This window comes from Ceratina calcarata, unplaced genomic scaffold, assembly GCF_001652005.2.
Source record: "Ceratina calcarata isolate Rehan_Ccalc_2016 unplaced genomic scaffold, ASM165200v1 scaffold39.2, whole genome shotgun sequence".
NCBI lineage: Eukaryota > Metazoa > Arthropoda > Insecta > Hymenoptera > Apidae > Ceratina > Ceratina calcarata.
Window position 1 is genome coordinate 200,460 of NW_017162322.1, and position 16,146 is coordinate 216,605.

The 16,146-nt window shown below is 40.3% G+C and overlaps 4 protein-coding genes across 7 annotated transcripts in view; 2 read left to right on the forward strand and 2 right to left on the reverse strand.

The window, feature by feature from the left end:
* Positions 1 to 220, reverse strand: part of MagR (Iron-sulfur cluster assembly 1 homolog MagR) — a 1,171-nt gene extending 951 nt beyond the window's left edge. Inside the window, exon 1 of the mRNA XM_018026816.2 lies at positions 118 to 220. Coding sequence (XP_017882305.1) covers positions 118 to 201 — 84 coding nt within the window. The 5' untranslated portion in view covers positions 202 to 220. The remainder of the gene's footprint in view (positions 1 to 117) is intronic.
* Positions 221 to 402: 182 nt separating this feature from the next.
* nbs (nibrin) lies at positions 403 to 3,818 on the forward strand. Of its 2 annotated transcripts, none has more exons than XM_018026814.2 (8): positions 403 to 587; positions 739 to 872; positions 945 to 1,102; positions 1,174 to 1,336; positions 1,405 to 1,660; positions 1,743 to 1,880; positions 1,956 to 3,454; positions 3,547 to 3,818. In XM_018026814.2, exons 1-8 carry the CDS (start codon positions 566 to 568, stop codon positions 3,625 to 3,627), a joined length of 2,451 nt encoding a protein of 816 aa, XP_017882303.1. In that variant the 5' UTR covers positions 403 to 565; the 3' UTR covers positions 3,628 to 3,818. The 2 variants fall into 2 exon arrangements, with proteins under 2 accessions (XP_017882303.1, XP_017882304.1); XM_018026815.2 differs by having other exon boundaries at positions 1,956 to 3,370.
* Positions 3,819 to 3,924: 106 nt separating this feature from the next.
* On the forward strand, positions 3,925 to 8,085 carry LOC108626036 (carboxypeptidase B). Its single transcript, XM_018026438.2, has 8 exons — positions 3,925 to 4,745; positions 4,842 to 5,160; positions 5,239 to 5,541; positions 5,645 to 5,732; positions 6,955 to 7,100; positions 7,169 to 7,225; positions 7,303 to 7,387; positions 7,474 to 8,085. Exons 1-8 carry the CDS (start codon positions 4,540 to 4,542, stop codon positions 7,668 to 7,670), a joined length of 1,401 nt encoding a protein of 466 aa, XP_017881927.2. The 5' UTR covers positions 3,925 to 4,539; the 3' UTR covers positions 7,671 to 8,085.
* Positions 8,086 to 8,865: 780 nt separating this feature from the next.
* The window catches only part of LOC108626216 (uncharacterized), a 196,589-nt gene continuing 189,308 nt past the window's right edge, over positions 8,866 to 16,146 (reverse strand). For all 3 annotated transcript variants that reach the window (XM_018026782.2, XM_018026779.2, XM_018026783.2), the window contains 2 exons: positions 13,904 to 14,125; positions 8,866 to 12,611 (listed from right to left, as the gene is read on the reverse strand). In XM_018026782.2, coding sequence (XP_017882271.1) covers positions 12,516 to 12,611; positions 13,904 to 14,125 — 318 coding nt within the window. In that variant the 3' untranslated portion in view covers positions 8,866 to 12,515. The remainder of the gene's footprint in view (positions 12,612 to 13,903; positions 14,126 to 16,146) is intronic.

A 16,146-nucleotide genomic window follows, 5' to 3' on the forward strand; every position in this document is an offset into this window, starting at 1 on the left:
GAAAGCATAGCCTTCAATTTTTATAATTCATCTTTGCAATCATCAATCCTGAATAGTACCGAGCGCGAAAATGATCGTATTAATCACATGCACCAATTAATCAAGTTATTCACTTACTAAAGTAAGCGCAGCTCGTGTGGCAAGTAATTTTCTACCTTTGACAGCACGAACTGTCGCTGTGGCGACGACGGAAGAAGCCATATTACTCTGAATACTTCTAATAATCTTCTTTCAAAACTTTAGAGACTGACTTCAGATTCCTAGTGTGCGTGTCAAACGGTGACAGACAGACGTAATACATACGAACTATGAATTAATCCTGCACGTGTGAAATAATTGCAACATAATACAGTATACAGTATTGTTGTTCTCAACCGGAGGAGCGTCCGGAGCGACCCACCTACGCGACCGACGCTGTTCGCGCCGTTCGCCATTAGTGCTTAAATCTCATTCTACTACGTTTGTTATTGTTATTTGTTTTTTATATTTAAATATTTGTTTTGGATACTTGAGAACAAGATAATTGTCGTTCTTTAAGTCATTGTCTAAAATTCCAGCCAAGAAGATGTGGTACATAAATCTGAAAGGTAACCTTTAATATACTGTTAATTTCTTATAAATTTAGTTCAAATTTCATGTTAGCAATCGTTTTTACACTTATTTGATATACATAGAACCTGATCACGAACATGAGATTTATTAATGTTAATAAACAAATTGTATTACGATGTTCGGCAGGACGTCGAGTATATTTAACACCAAAGGAAGAATTTACATTCGGCAGAAAGAGTGGAGATCTCTCACTTCCAAACGATCAGTCACTTAGCAGATTACATGCTTCTATTTGCGTGATACCAAAGAAGGAGCTAAAGGTATTTTAGAAAAGTATTTTAAAACAATAAGGTACGATGACCTGTTGAGCTAAATCTTTTGTATCGTTCCAGGTTGGGAAACCGACTTCAATCTGTATCGTAAAAGATCTAAATTCAAAATACGGGTCATATATCTTACATGGAGACAATAAGACACAAATCTCTGCAGAAGGGTATCAATTAAAGGATGGTGACCAAATACAGCTTGGACTGCAAGATACTATACTTACGTAAAGACTTGCTCTTTATATTGCTCAATAGAGTTGTAAGAAATCTTAATCAAAGATACTTTTTCCTTTAGGGTAGTACATGTACCCATAGTGACACTAACTTCATCTTTAAATCATGAAGATAAAACGAACCTCGCAAGATTAATGACCAAGTATATTGATGGAGTAATAGCTAACAAATGGGTGAAATGTTGTACTCATTTGACAGCAGTAAAGCCTATACTAACAGAAAAGGTATTGCTAAATAGTATAATTGATTTGACTCAATTTGGATCTGAGAAACTAAGTAGCGTATGAAACAGGTCACTTTTGCCATGGCTGCCGGATTACCGATAGTAACTCTGGAGTATTGGGAGGAAATGAGATTTGCTATGAAGAACGGTCAACCGCTGCCAGATCCAAAAAATTATACGCCATTGATCGCGGAATCAGTGATCAATAAAAACGATGTATCGCTTTGTCCAAATATGGAGAGGAAAACATTGTTTGCGGATAGAATATTTGTATTCTTATGTAAAGAGCAATATGAGTCGTATCGGCAGATAATCGAATTGGCAGGTATATAAGAGAATGTAAATAATTTGATATTACGAACAAAACAATTTGTTCAATACTCATCTTAGCAAACATTTTATTTTAGGTGGCAACGCAGTTGTTTATTCACGTGAAAGTTTTGCTATTAGAGACCTTTGTTCTCCAAATGTCATAGTTCTCCAATATCCTTTCACCGATGCATCAGAATCTACGCAAAACATCGTGCCAGATTACGACAAAATATGTGAGTAATTCTTGATAAGCCATATTTCCCTTTTAATGTTTGTACATTGAATTAACTTGTTCTTTCTTTTATTAGGCGATGCACTAAGTGCGTGCCATAGAAAAATGATACTAGCAACAGAGATTCCTATTTCATTGTTGTATTGTTCTACAAAAAGATTCTGTAATCCGACGTTTAGAATGGAGAAGTTATTGAAACAACGAGCAGTCAAATCTGATAAATCAAAGGTTCTAGTTATAGATACACAGGATCCATCATCTGACGTTAGGATCTTACCGAACGTAATATCTAACATACCTGTGCGAGTAGCAGTTGATCATCATAAACGTTCAATACAGATTATTCCGGATACTTGTGATAATTTTAACACACAGAATAATGATTCAATTCCGAATCAAGCTAATGATGAGTCAACATTTCTCAAGTCAGAGAATGTTACCGTAAGGAAAGGAGCTCGCAAGAGAAAGGCAGAAATTATTCCTGAAACTGTCGAATCATTGCCTCAGGAAAAAGAAGAATCTAGTGGAAATGAAAAGGGAGTGAGAATTAGTTTTGTAGATGATGTGATCCTTATTCCTGACACAAACGAATCTCCTCTTAAGGAAAGGAATACTAACGTACACACATCACAAAAGACAGTTACATGTATTCCTGAGACAAATGATTCGACTCAAGAAAATACACCGGAATCCGACGATCTCAACAGTTCGAAAAGAAGGAAGGTGTCTCCTGCAGGAAATCCTGTTTGTATCCCCGAGACGATTAATTCAAGGTCTCTCAATATATCATCTAAAAGTACGCAGCCTCATACTCATAAAAATAAAAGTCTCACTAACGAAGAGTCATCGAATTCGAGAGAAATACATGACATGCTAAACCAATTGCCCGAAATACAACTAGTACCGAAAAAATCTACTTTCAGCAGCGTATCGAAGGAGAAAAAGGATGTAGCAACTGTTGATAAAGATCTTACGACCGAAGCATCGAATGATAGAAATAAAGATAAGAAAGGCAGTCAACGAATACAAATAATTCCAGAAACGCCACAGAATGATTTTACAAATTCTGATGGAAATCTTATGCAAACACCAACTGCTTCGAGCAAAGACTCGAGCAGTAGTGATGTCGAGATATCAATCGTGAAATCTATTATTAACGACGTATTAGAAAAGAAAAAAGATGTAGAAACTCTTGATAAAAATCTTACGGGAGAAGCGTCAAATAATAGAAGCAGAGATAAGATTAGGAGCAGTTCGGAGATAGAAATAGTCCCAGAAACGCCAGAGAAAAATGTTGAAAATTCTGAGGGAAATCTTATGTCAACACCAACTGCTTTCATCAACGACATAAACAATAGTGTCGAAATACCGATCATGGAATGGCAGATCCCATTAAACAAAGAAGTCGACAAAAATCGTAATAAGTCCACAGAAGAACACAGTAACCAGATTGTTACAAGCAGTACAGCGAGTCCAAATCAACAGACAACGGTACCTCTTCGAGAGTCTTCTACTCCTGTATTTAACCGTCATTCCTTGTGTTTTCGTAAACCTATTGGTAAAACCTTTAAAAAGGTGTGATGAATTATATAAAAAAAACTTGCAGACCGCCGTAGTCTGTCGTTGATAGTAAAACAGATTTTAATCTGAATTTTTCATTATTTCAGGCTTATTGTAAAAGACCGCATCCATACTTCAATTTCGCGGGTGGTGACAAGCATTTGTGGAAGACACACGAAACAACCTGAAGTTTTTTCTATCTTTATAATAAAATATAAGTAATTGTTAATATTTATGTAGTTTAGTGTCAAGATTGGCTACGCCCATCGGAAGTATTCTGGATTACAAACACGTTCTTAAGTTTTTCAATTTAGAAAAATTGTAAGCGTCCTGTTTATTTAATAACAATAATCTTTATTTACAAATAAATAAATACAGAATCATTTATTTGTATAAAAAGTAAATAAAATAGAGAATCGTTTATTTGTATAAAAAATAAATAAATAAATACTTTTCTTGTTTCAAGTATGTGTTCAGTTTGATTAATTCCTTACCTCTGCGTTAAGATCATGAAAATGTGAAATTAATGAATTCTTCATTCACAATCATCAACATGTTGCGCGTGTTCTCGTCGAAATCCCAAGTCAGACTGATTTACATCCTTACGCGCAATTTTTGTTTCCGGTATACGTGCCTTCTTAAAAAGACAGTTTTTAACAAGAAAGGAAAATGGATTTTTCCATTCAGTAGGAGTGGACGCTTTAGTCAAATGCGCACAGAGTTCGAGGACCATCTAGTCGCTAATTCTTGTTTTATTATCCCAAAAATTATTACATCTTCGTAAAAAATTATTACGAAAGAAATGAAGTGAACGCGGGAATTAATTAAATTTACAGAAATAGCATGACAAACATAAAATCGGCGAAGATCAATTTGATGCACGCCTATCGAATCAATCAGAAACGAAATTTTTAACTACGTAATCTGCAGCAAAGAATGATTCGTAAATCGAATGTTATCTAGTTCTTTTCAATCAGGAATGTATCTGCAAGCTGAACGATTCTGTATAATGAAATTCCAATTAACGCTATCTGCTGTTACAAGAAAGTCTTTTTAATCACGGTGAATCTTATCGCAACGTCTATCGATTTCAAACAAAGATGTTTCCACCATCGATCAAACGTGATGAACCGCAATCACGTGATTCAAATTTGTATCGGTATCGATACGGTGCAATATATAAAACAGTAAGGAAGAACGTCTCTTATTTACTGTGCGTAGACAACATGCGTATCTTCGTACTGGTTTCAGCGATCTTCATCGCGGCTGCGGCCGCCGACGAGGAAGTCCTGCCTCCCTTAAAGGGGTACGTCTCACTTCTGATTGAAATCAATCTGCTACTAAATTAATTTCTTGTACATTACTTTTTAAAAATCGTGAATCGTACGAATGAAACTTATAGAATGCAGTCGCTCTCAATTTCGTACGAGACGCCCGAGCAATTCTATTTACTGAAGAACTACGTGGGCGCTCCAGGATTCGATTTCCTGAGGAGCACCCACGACCTCGTGGACGTACTGGTGACAGCGGACAAAGTGGAAGAATTCAAGGAACTCCTCAAGGAACATCGTATGAATTATACAGTCATGATCGAAGACGTCGAGGAGAAAGTGACGGAGGAGAAGATGAGGCAAGAGATCGCGCGTAGAGTTCAAACGAAACTGTCGGATTATGCTGGCTCCGGTAGACTGTCCTTCACTTACTACCCCACTTACGCCGAGGTATTCAAAACAGTCAGAGAATGAAAAAGGAGGAATTGGTCGAATTTTTCCCTTAACACCGTTTAAACTTACGTCCAGGTGAACGACTACCTAAACTACGTGATTAAGACTTACGGGAACGTGGCCTCGTTGATTAACATAGGTAATTCGTACGAGGGACGAGCGATGAAAGTTTTGAAGCTGTCCACCGGTGGCAATAATAAGCCGGCTATTTTCATCGATGGTGGAATCCACGCCAGGGAATGGATCGCCCCAGTGACAGTTCTTTATATAGTTGACACTTTGCTGGCTAATAACAAGGGCCTTCTGTCTCACGTCGACTGGTACATCCTGCCGGTTCTGAATCCGGACGGTTACGAATTCACGCATACCAAAACCGCGGTAAATAATTATCGATTGGCTTAATAATATAATATTCTGCTCGTCGAATTTAATCTTCCATTTCGGTAATTGACCTAATCATTTCCTGTAATGCATATTCTAGAACCGATTATGGAGAAAAACGAGGAGCAACACAGGTTCCAGTTGCAAGGGTGTCGACGGAAACAGGAATTACGACATGGAATGGATGAGTAAGTAGTTTTATTTATGATAAAATTGTGCGAACGTAGACGTATTGGCGACAGACATCATATATCGATTGATCGTGATCGATAATTAATTACTGATTGACTACAAATTGGTTTAAATGATTGGACGTCTTTTATTTGTCGAGTGGCAATTAAATAAAGATTGGTTTAACGATATCACAAACGAGTACGCGTCAATCAGATAATAATTGATAACGTATAAATTGATTAAAAACTGACGACGAGTGTCATAATGTTTATTGTGGCGAGACTGTTATCTAGGAAAATGATTTCGATCGGCCACGTAGAGGAATATGGAACAATAGATAAGGAAATTTCTCTTATTTATTTCTATCACGTTGTTAACTAATGTAATTCTATCGTTGTCTCTGAAGTGTACCTAGCACGTGTCGCGGGTTAACTCAACTATTTCGCTCTCCAACTTTTCTTTAGAGAGCAATTGTCCGGCCGTTTTCATTGAAGTTATGATTGAGCGTGATAAAAACTTGCTCGTTACCGCGCAGTTGTTAGCCTCCCTGGTTCTCTTCGTCCGACACGCTGACTTTTGCGAGGATTCTGAATTATATCTTGCGACACGGATTTCGCTAACAATCTTCTCCCCCGTCGCTGCCTCATGGAAGCAACGACGGTATTAAAATAAATGACAATACCTTCGTTTCGGACTGACGTAAACACGATTTCTCAATTACACGCGAATCCAATTTCTCGTCCGATCGCATGATTTTATATAATTTAGTCAAAGTCCGGAGCTGGCGCTCGTATTCTCCTGGTACATTTAGCTGTTGAAACAATTGACGTTTAACTCGCTAAAAGCACTTGTCGCTTCGTTGACCTAAACGATCCTGGAAATTATTTCGAGGGTTCGAATTTTTTTATGTTCCCCGAATTCCGGTCAAATAACTTTCGCAAAATGTAACCAACGGATGCTTCCGCATAAACCCTCGACATACTCTCTAAATTGAGATACTACTAAATTCGTCCTGCCGGTTGAGTTGAAAGTTTTCTGGTCGACGGAAAATTCGCGGCACCACTTTCTCGCATTAAACTTTCGGAGCAAGATCGATCGATGCGTGTCCTAAATAAAAATTTTCATCGGATTACTTCCTCGCCCACAAAGCGCTCTAAACTTCTGTTACTATACTCGCAAAGAATCGAATTCTTTATCAATATTTATTGTTAATTAAAAAGTATCGTTTGTTCGTAGCTATTGGCGCGTCGAACAATCCATGCAGTGACACTTACGCTGGCCCTAAACCGTTCTCTGAGGTGGAGAATCAACACTTGAGGGACTTCATCTTAGCACGAAAGGCGAATATCAAAGCTTACCTTACGTTCCATTCTTACGGCCAGGTAATTATTGAAATGAAAATAGAAAACGATAATTCTCGATATGGAAATCTAAAATTCTGTCTTTACAGTATATTTTGTACCCGTGGGGATTCACGTCCAAAGTGCCTGCCAACGAGCCTGAGCTAGTAAGTAGCTTTTCCGAGTGCTACTATTATATTATTTAATTATCGGGATCAGAGACTAATCCTTAATTTTTCCTCAGCGTAATCTTGCGATCAGTTGCGCAAATGCTATCGCCAAGTTCCGTAAAACTAAATACACTTATGGAACGTCCGCCAATCACTTGTGTAAGTAATTAATTAGACATAATTATCTTGAACAGTTTTTTTTTATCCTTTTATTAATTCCGAACTTTGTTATCATGTACCATTAGATCCAGCAGCTGGAGGCAGTGATGATTGGGCCATGGGCAAAGCCGGCATCAATTTATCCTATACTTACGAATTACCCGGCGGTAATTCCGGATTCCTGTTGCCACCATCTGAGATCAAAGCCGTTGGCACAGAGACGTTCGAGGCTATCAAAGTAATTCACCAATACGTCACGTCGAAGTATGCATCGCAGCATTAATTCATCGCGCTTCTCGCGTCTACAGAAATTCATCAATTGTATCTATCTATTATCGCGGAGACTATACGGTGAATGATTATGCAAACATCGGAGTATAAATTCAATTATAGAAATATCGACAGAATAGACCGTTTCGATTCATGTCTGAAAATTCTGAGGAATATTTTATAAACCTTTGAATATTTACAATCCGTAGTACAGACTCTCAAATGAATTAATATCTCAATAAATATTATTTTATATCAAATCCTGTTCCTCCTAATTCCCTCTGATTGCCGAGCGAAATCGAGTTACCGCGGTGATCAAACTTAAACAAATGTTCTGACGTTACACAAACTGGAACAAGTCGAAACAAGAATTCGAATTGTCCAAGTGCGGAGCCCGCAAGAGGCTAATCAATACTAAACCAACTCGGACCACCGCACCTTGTCCCGACCAACCGCTTCTAGGAGCTTCTGAAAGGAACAAGTCATCCGCCGTGTTCCCGTAATAATAATCGCTCTCCCGTTGGAGTTTCTCGTTGACCCGCAACGCGGCTCAGCCCGCCGCTTTGCGTACCGATGAAAAAAACGAGCCGGGGAAAACGTTTACGAAAGATGAAAAGCGGTGCGCGAACAATAAAGAAGAATGAAAACAAGAGCGTGCGAACCTTCATCCGTGAAACGGAATACACAGGTATTGTACGATGGTAAGCGCGCAACAACCTCTTCTGTCGCCCGACCACTTTTCAGTATTTTTTTTCCTGCCGCGCGTTTTTAGGTGGGCATTGCGCGAAAGCGAGAGTGGCTCGGAGAGAGAGGGAAGCGAAAGCTCGAGGATCTGGTCGAGCTGAAGTGGAGCACTTAGCACGTAGAAGCCCGGGCCGAGTATCGTGACCAAGCTCCTTTACGCTTATTCCTGGCCCGACCCCTCCTACTACCCCGCGTTCGCTCTAATTGGAGAAACAACAGACTCATTAACCGACGACTCGAGCGGAGACGAGAGCTCATTTCGCCCAGCTCTAAGGGCACTGGGTCGTAAAATTTTTGTATAACGAGCCACTCCGTTCGCGTCGCCTATGACGGACTCCCGAGCCGAGTCATGTTCCTTCGAACCAAAGGCGACGATGCCATGTGCCACTGGCAAATGCGAGAAATCGCTGGAGTAATCGTTTCTAGTTTATACCAGCGCTTATTTAATCAAATGCAAGACCATAGAAATTTACACGTTTATTGCACGACAATAATCAATGGATTTCTTAAATCAATTTAACAATTCTAGATTGGAAGAAATAACGCGTGGTATAAATACGTTTTAATAATTCGCACGGTTGAAATGACGTTCTGAACTGAACGGGCATAAGGATTGTTAAAAGACTTAATGTATTTTATTCAGATGATAATTATCCATAAAACATTGTTCATATATATAATACATATACGCATTTTTATAGGACTATGAACAAATAACTCTCGTGTTTCTAAGAGCTAGACCTTTAACTTAACGTAGATAAATGTATCCTCACCTCTGCTTTCGTACGAAGAAAGAACGCAGGAAGAAATGCGGCCGAGGTTCTCTTTTCACTGTTCTCCTTTCAATAACACCTCGCTCGACGTTATGACCTTCTTGATCTTCGCCTCGCCTTATCAGCCGATGATTCTTTGGTATTTCTTTTTTTTTCGTTTACGGATTATATTTGGTGGATACGGATAAACTATATAGACCACTCTTTAGTAAATGATTAAGGTAGCTTAGTCTACACATCGCTAAAGATACGCTCTTCGAGTAAGAATCCATCTCGCCGTTTCATCGCGTTCGGTACTTCTGTTTTCGTGGCTTTGATACGGTCGAACTATTGAAAATTCATCGACATGCAATGTAACTTAAAGAGAAATTTCATGAGACACTTGATAGAATCAAGGGATCTTATATTATTCGGTTAAAAATTGTCGACAACTTTTCAATTCAGAGAAGACCCTTTTTCAACGATAACGATTGAATATTATAAAACGGAAATGTAACTATAAATACAGACGCGTCGCGTCGCTAATCTCATTAAATAAGAGACCGCTGATCGTTCTAGGGCTGCCGAAGTGATCCGCGACTCTTTTCTTGATTGCGTTTGCTCGATCACGTACACGAAAGATCTCGTTATCGTTCTTCGGATATTAAAAATATATGAGCTCGGTCAAACGATAATAATGATACATAGAAATGGTAAAAATGCGTACGACCAATGTCTGTCTGCATCGTATCAATAATTCATAAATACTGTTTCCATTATTGATACGGCGCGCATATTTTATATATCCAACCACCACGGCCATTATGATTTCGTTTCTATTAGGATAATTATATTACAATATTACAATACAGTAGATGTAATAAATTATGTAAATTATAAGTACGTATATGTCTACGGTAATAAATGTACGGCTTAGCGAAATTACAGCGTCCCATTATAAAATATACGTAAAAGTGAAAACGTCGCAATCCTTACGCAGGAAAAGTACTTGGTACCTTGGAAACTACAAAGAGCTCGCAGCTCCGGTTCCTCTCCCATCCTTCATCCGCTTCTCGTTTATTTAGAATTTACAGTCTGGAATCGTTCACGGGTTGTCGTTTCAAGGTACGCGAACATCGATCATGCTCTATATTACACGTACGTGTCTATTCACGTTCCTATAGATCGACCAAAATGTTCGTACACATCCTTGCAGATCTTTTTATGTAATATAATGTACGAAAGGGGAATAGAAATCCGCACGGATACTCGCAGCCCTAGCCACTTCCCACTAATTAAACGTGGATGCGATCCAGTCGAATTCGTTATTCTCGGTTTATCTAGGATGATAGCGCTCGACGTCCAACGGTAACGATATCCACAATTACCATTCGTGCTTTTATCCGAGCGTCGATTTCGACGCACGTGTGTTATGAAACGAAAGCACGTTTGATCTCTTTACGCTGGATGCGATGTAACTGCGATTAATTGCAGTTTTAGAAGAGAATCACGTCATTCCTATCATTATCCTTTGCACGTCGCTGTTATCACGGAGCCAGTTCGTTATCATTTTTGTTGTTGTTATGGTATTAGATCTTCGCTTCTGTCGTTCTAATCGATTACACTAAATTGGACGATGCTTGCCTGTGCTTTGGAAAAAGAAATCGCATTCACGCACGCCGTTCTCATCAAAAATACGTTTTGATATGCTAACACCGTGGCTCGTTTCTCGTTCTCTGTTCTCTCGCATCTTTTCACTGCCGTCCCATCCTCTATCTATAATGGGATTCGATAGTCTTACTCATCATTACATTTAATATCGTGGCGTATAAGTCAGCATCGGAATCGGCTAAATTTAAATATCAACGCGATCGAAAACGTCCGAGGAGAGCGAGCCGCCCGACGATTTAAAGCGTTTCGACGCGTGTTCAGTCGTACTCCCTCGCCTCTAATTAATTCTAGGGAACGTAATAACGCGAGCTACGCTTCTTCCTTTACGCTAAACTTAAGGTTACACGAATATTTACAACGTCCTAAATGGCAATTAAGCTTAACTTGACTGATTAATATGCCCGACGCGTCAGCTAATCGAGTTTTTTTTTTTAAATCACCGAGCTACGGAGATTCACGGAAAAAACGGCAGAATTTATTTACAATCGTACTCGCAGGTCGGAGATCGTTCACCTGTGTTCGCACACAGTTGAAGCTGGTAAAAATGGCTTGAAGTATACATATATAGGAAGCTTTAAATTAATTTGAAATTAAGTAGACCTCGTTTATATCCTGGGAAGACGTGATTCTGTAGTTCTGATTTCAGCGGGTGAAATCCGGTCTCCTCCGGGAAATTAAAGAAAGGGAAGGCCATTATTAATTAATTCTCCGTTACCGTGCGACGTAACTATGTGTGTGTGTATCTCCGGAAGACTACTCATTTCTTTCTTCTCTTTTTTTTTCCATGAAACGTTCTACCACAAACGGACGGCCTGGTTCTTCACCTATTTCTCAACGACGACTAGAAAAAGAATCCATTAACGCTGCCACCTTACTACTTAGGAATCATCCGCGACGGCTACTCAAACGAGCCGAGAGAGCGACGAGTGCCGTGGACAAATCGTAACGAATCTTCCGAACAACGTAACCATACCGCGCGGCCGCGATTCTTATCACCGACAAAGATAGTTATCACAGATAAGCAATGCATCGTGACTAGAATAAATTTGAACCGACAACGAGGAACATACCGAAGTGTCAGTTAAACGATTTAAAAGAGAGGATGCGCCGATAACGATGTAACAAAACGAGTTAAGTGATTGTCACTTCAATACGTTCTCCCGTGGAAGCAATTTTCACCGACTAGAATTTCCGTGATAAACCGGAAGTCAATGGAGGTTGGTTGTAACTTTCTCGAGAACGGGTTGCATAGACGCGTCTGTAAAGATTAAGGAGACGGAGGAGGAGGGAAGGAAAGAAAGAAAGAAAGAAAGAAAGAAAGAAGTGAAGAGAAGTTGCGCGTTGAAAGTTAAATACTCGCAGCGAAATGGGAGAAAGGAAGAGAAGGATTAATCGATCAGATGGACGTAAATGGAGGGCGAAACGCTTTAAATCTTTCCCGTTCGTCGAATCCTCGGAGCGGCTCGAGATTCATCGATACTAAGTTCGCCAAAATAGGTCCCAGATCTGGCATGAGACGACCCTGAATTATTTGTTAGGCATTTAAGCTATATACAGACAGGTGTGTTATCCTTAAGGGAGATCGATATGTCTCGTTGGTATGGCGTTGGTACAGGGAAACCCTGGCAATGGGCAACCGTGTACCAATGACTAATTCTTTTTCTTCTTTCTACTTCCTCTCGTTCTTCTCCTTATTCCTTCGCGGACAGGGATCCATTAGTCAACGCCATGACTGGGCCAGAACTTCCCCTCGAGTTCGTGTCAGACTTGAGTTCCAAGGATGAGTCCTGCAACATGTACAAACCGAGCGTCTCCCTGCAGTAATTAAGTACACGCGCCCGAAAACTGTCAACGTAAGACTTGTTGACCGGCGATGCGTTTCGATATGTCGGACGATGCGTGAGCGTCAACAAAATGAATCGACAGTCGCAGGAACAGGATCAGGTTGGAATTAGTTAAAAAACCAAAAATGATGTTACGGAAAGAATTCGTAATGAGTCTTTCAAGCGCGCACCGCGAGAGATGTTGCTCGTCAAAGTTATAACGCGTTTATGTGCGGCGATTACGCGGGAACCATTTGGCAATGATTGTCTCGGGCGACCGAAATGGTGCAAGGTGTTGAAGGAACGTTCGTGCCTGCTCGGGTTTGATTTATCGGCGAGCGGGTAACGTGTCGACGCTTTTACGACGATACTCGTCATCGAACGATTGCTATTAACCGATCGTAACGCTGGCGTCATTGTGCGCGAGACAATAGCTGCGCGAGGATCGTAATTTGTTTTAACGTTCAAACCCCGGCTCACCACCACGCTGTTTCGGCTGTATTTATTCTTTTCCGTTTTATTATCACGCCCCTATCCCAGTTACGACGCGTTCAATGACTTTTTATGATTTCGTTCGGCTGCAGACAAGATTTCGAGATTCACGGTTAAAATTCCCTCTTAATTATCGCGAAGGCATCTGAATTTATTATTTATACGAAATAAATATTTGGTTAATTTAAGAGACATGATTTGTGTGTTTCGAATATGTAAAGTACGATGATTCCGGTAACGAGATTTGTCATTTTTAATTGCCCAGTTCAATATAATAACATTAAATTCAATTATCCGCTTCGATTAATTAAATAGATTTCACGAAAGGGATTGGAGGAGCGGTTTGTTATAGAGACTGACCGGTGACCAATAATGCAATGAAAAAAGATTGATTTGAGTACTTTCAATACAATTACGCATAATTCAAGCAGTGCGCGGCGGGCGAGTATAAAATTAATAAATGCGACCTAATGAAATAAAGGAATTCGATGGAAAATTCATTTGACCGGATCACGGAGCCGTCGGTATTACATTTATATAAATGTTCAGGATAAACGCGTTTGGAATCAAAGCGACGTCTCTGTCAAATTTCGAAATCGGATTCCAATAGAATATTGTTCCGATTTCGGGGCAAAATATGAAATTCCCATCGTACAGTTATAATCCGATTAGCGCGCGGTATGTGTCGAATGAAAGAGTTGAACGAACAATAAGGCGACGGAACTAAGAGATGGAACACGGGGTGCGTTCGACGTGGTACTTACAATGCTGAGTGCGTGCATGATGCAGGCCTGGGTGGTGTTCTCGACGTGGATCAGCTCGTCGCATTCCTCGTGGTCCAGCCCGTTCACGTCAGACCGTATTTTAATCGGTGACAGTGCCGCCTCGTTGTCCGTTGACTTGCCACTGTCAGGGGACGGCAGTAATTCGTGTCCATCTAGATCCTCCTCCTCCGCGCGTTCCTCGCAATCCGATGCCTTGGTCTCCTGTTACGAACCAACAGTTTTGAAGCGAGCGCTTTAATTTATATCGTAACACTGGAACCGATGAATCGCTAACAACAAAGTTTCCCGTCGCCGGGAGAAAGCGATTTAAATCGAGAGATGAAACGAAATATGACATTTAAAAATATCCCCGGAATCGGAAATGTGCGATCAATTGAGCGCTTTAGGTCGACCTGTTTCGCTTTCCTTTTGTGCCGCGAGATAGACTCTGCCGCGTATCGTACTATACTACTACCGGGGCTCCACTCACTTTTACCCGCTTGGCTGACCAAAGCGCACCCATTTTCCTTCTTTTCTTTTTTATTTAATGTTCCCTGTATCAGATACTCCGGTTCGTTAATAAATTGCGTGCGTCTATTCTCGGCGAACGTTCGCTACGTTTATTAAAAATATATTTGACGTCCAGAGTCGAATGATTTTAATTACTCCCGTAGAAAATGTGCCGCGGCACAGACACAATTAACGAGACGAGTCAGTTCCAATACTTTTTTCGTAAGACAGAACACGGAATCTTCGTTGGGAAGGGTTAAATATGATTTCTTTATACGTATCGCGAAAGATTGCATTGCTCGCGGAATTCCTGGTAGCTGTGTAAAATCCGAGCTCGAATACGTCGAATGGAAGGCAATAATAACGGTAACAGTCAATTTGAACGATATAGGGTTCCGCGCAGCAAAGGGGAGGAGAGAACACGGCAAATCGTAATATCGTCAGGAGGCAAGCTCTCAGCGCTTAAGACAAGACTTCGAACGGAACGGAGCGGAACACGACACAAGCCACGGTACGGGAACGAAACTCCTCGCGCAACAAAAGAAAGAAATCCTGTCGCCGTGGGGAACGACGTACCTCCACTACAACTTGGGAAAGTATTACTTCATCATATGTTTCTCTGTCGATATGTCAACTCCAGGGCACGGACGTGGGCTACGAATCGAGCTGTCAACCAATCGGAACTTTTGTTTCGGCTCCCGAGATCGAGAGACCGTCTTTATTATTTTTCACCCCCTCCTCGCGTTCGCCTATTAATTCTATCGAGCGTATTTACGGAAACACGTTCCCCTTTCATATATAAAGATATTATGCATAATTTGGGAAAGCTAGATTTAAAATTCCTTCACTTTCGAATTCCTTTATATCGTATACTATTTTTAGCCATCGTTTCAAATGTATAGACTCTGCTGTCTTTAATAGAAATTCTATTTTCAATATACGGATGTTCTTCCGCAACACAAATTTCACATGAACCATTATTCTACTGTCAGTTTTCTCTATGCTCGGTCCATTGAGCAACGGTAAATGAATTCTTTCCGTGAAAGAGAGGAACTTCTTCCGATTGTTCTTTCCAATACGGTATTTACCTCGCTGCGAGACTTTCCCAGCGAATCCATAAATCCCCGTCGATTTTTCTGCCCGGAGATTAAAAGAACGGAGAATTACTGGAATTCGGCAGTCAAACGGCGGCGGAACGGTTTTACAATTCCAAAGTGCGAACTTTAATTCCGACACGTAAGAGTTTCCATTCTGACGGACACGATCGGATCATCAATTTCGATCAAAGTTAGACCGTCGTCGTTTGACCACCGAAGTATTCGAGCGTCGCGCCCGGTCGGAAAATATTTTCCCGGAATTAAATCTGCCAGAACAGACGGTGTCGTATTTTCCTTGCAGACCTTTTCTCCGGGCCTGTTCGTTCAGATAAGATTGCGCAGTCATCGTTCGCCGATTTACGTTTCGACAAAAATAATGAAACGGAAAATCTATCCGAACGAAATTAGTTCCCCTTTCAGAGATTCAATCTCCGCGTTACCATTTAAGGATGTATTGTCTATACAGTCAATCCCAAAAGTTTATGCACTTTAGAAACGCATTTTTTAAAAAGAAATCAGACGTCGGAAAAACATTGCTAATAATAAACAACAAAAAAAAATTTTCGATTTTTCCGAGATTTTTCCAAGGGGTACCCCTTCAATTTCTTCCAAATTTTCGTTTTTGGCTAATAACTC

What these genes read in the sequence shown, in the direction of transcription:
- LOC108626036 (XM_018026438.2), top strand. Translation starts at nt 4,540, where the DNA reads ATGTTTCCACCATCGATCAAACGTGATGAACCGCAATCACGTGATTCA. An exon ending in GTCCTGCCTCCCTTAAAGGG is followed by an intron (nt 4,746 to 4,841) that starts GTACGTCTCACT and finishes TGAAACTTATAG; the next exon opens with AATGCAGTCGCTCTCAATTT. An exon ending in CTGCCAACGAGCCTGAGCTA is followed by an intron (nt 7,226 to 7,302) that starts GTAAGTAGCTTT and finishes ATTTTTCCTCAG; the next exon opens with CGTAATCTTGCGATCAGTTG.
- nbs (XM_018026814.2), top strand. Translation starts at nt 566, where the DNA reads ATGTGGTACATAAATCTGAAAG. An exon ending in GTGGTACATAAATCTGAAAG is followed by an intron (nt 588 to 738) that starts GTAACCTTTAAT and finishes GATGTTCGGCAG; the next exon opens with GACGTCGAGTATATTTAACA. An exon ending in TTGGTAAAACCTTTAAAAAG is followed by an intron (nt 3,455 to 3,546) that starts GTGTGATGAATT and finishes TCATTATTTCAG; the next exon opens with GCTTATTGTAAAAGACCGCA.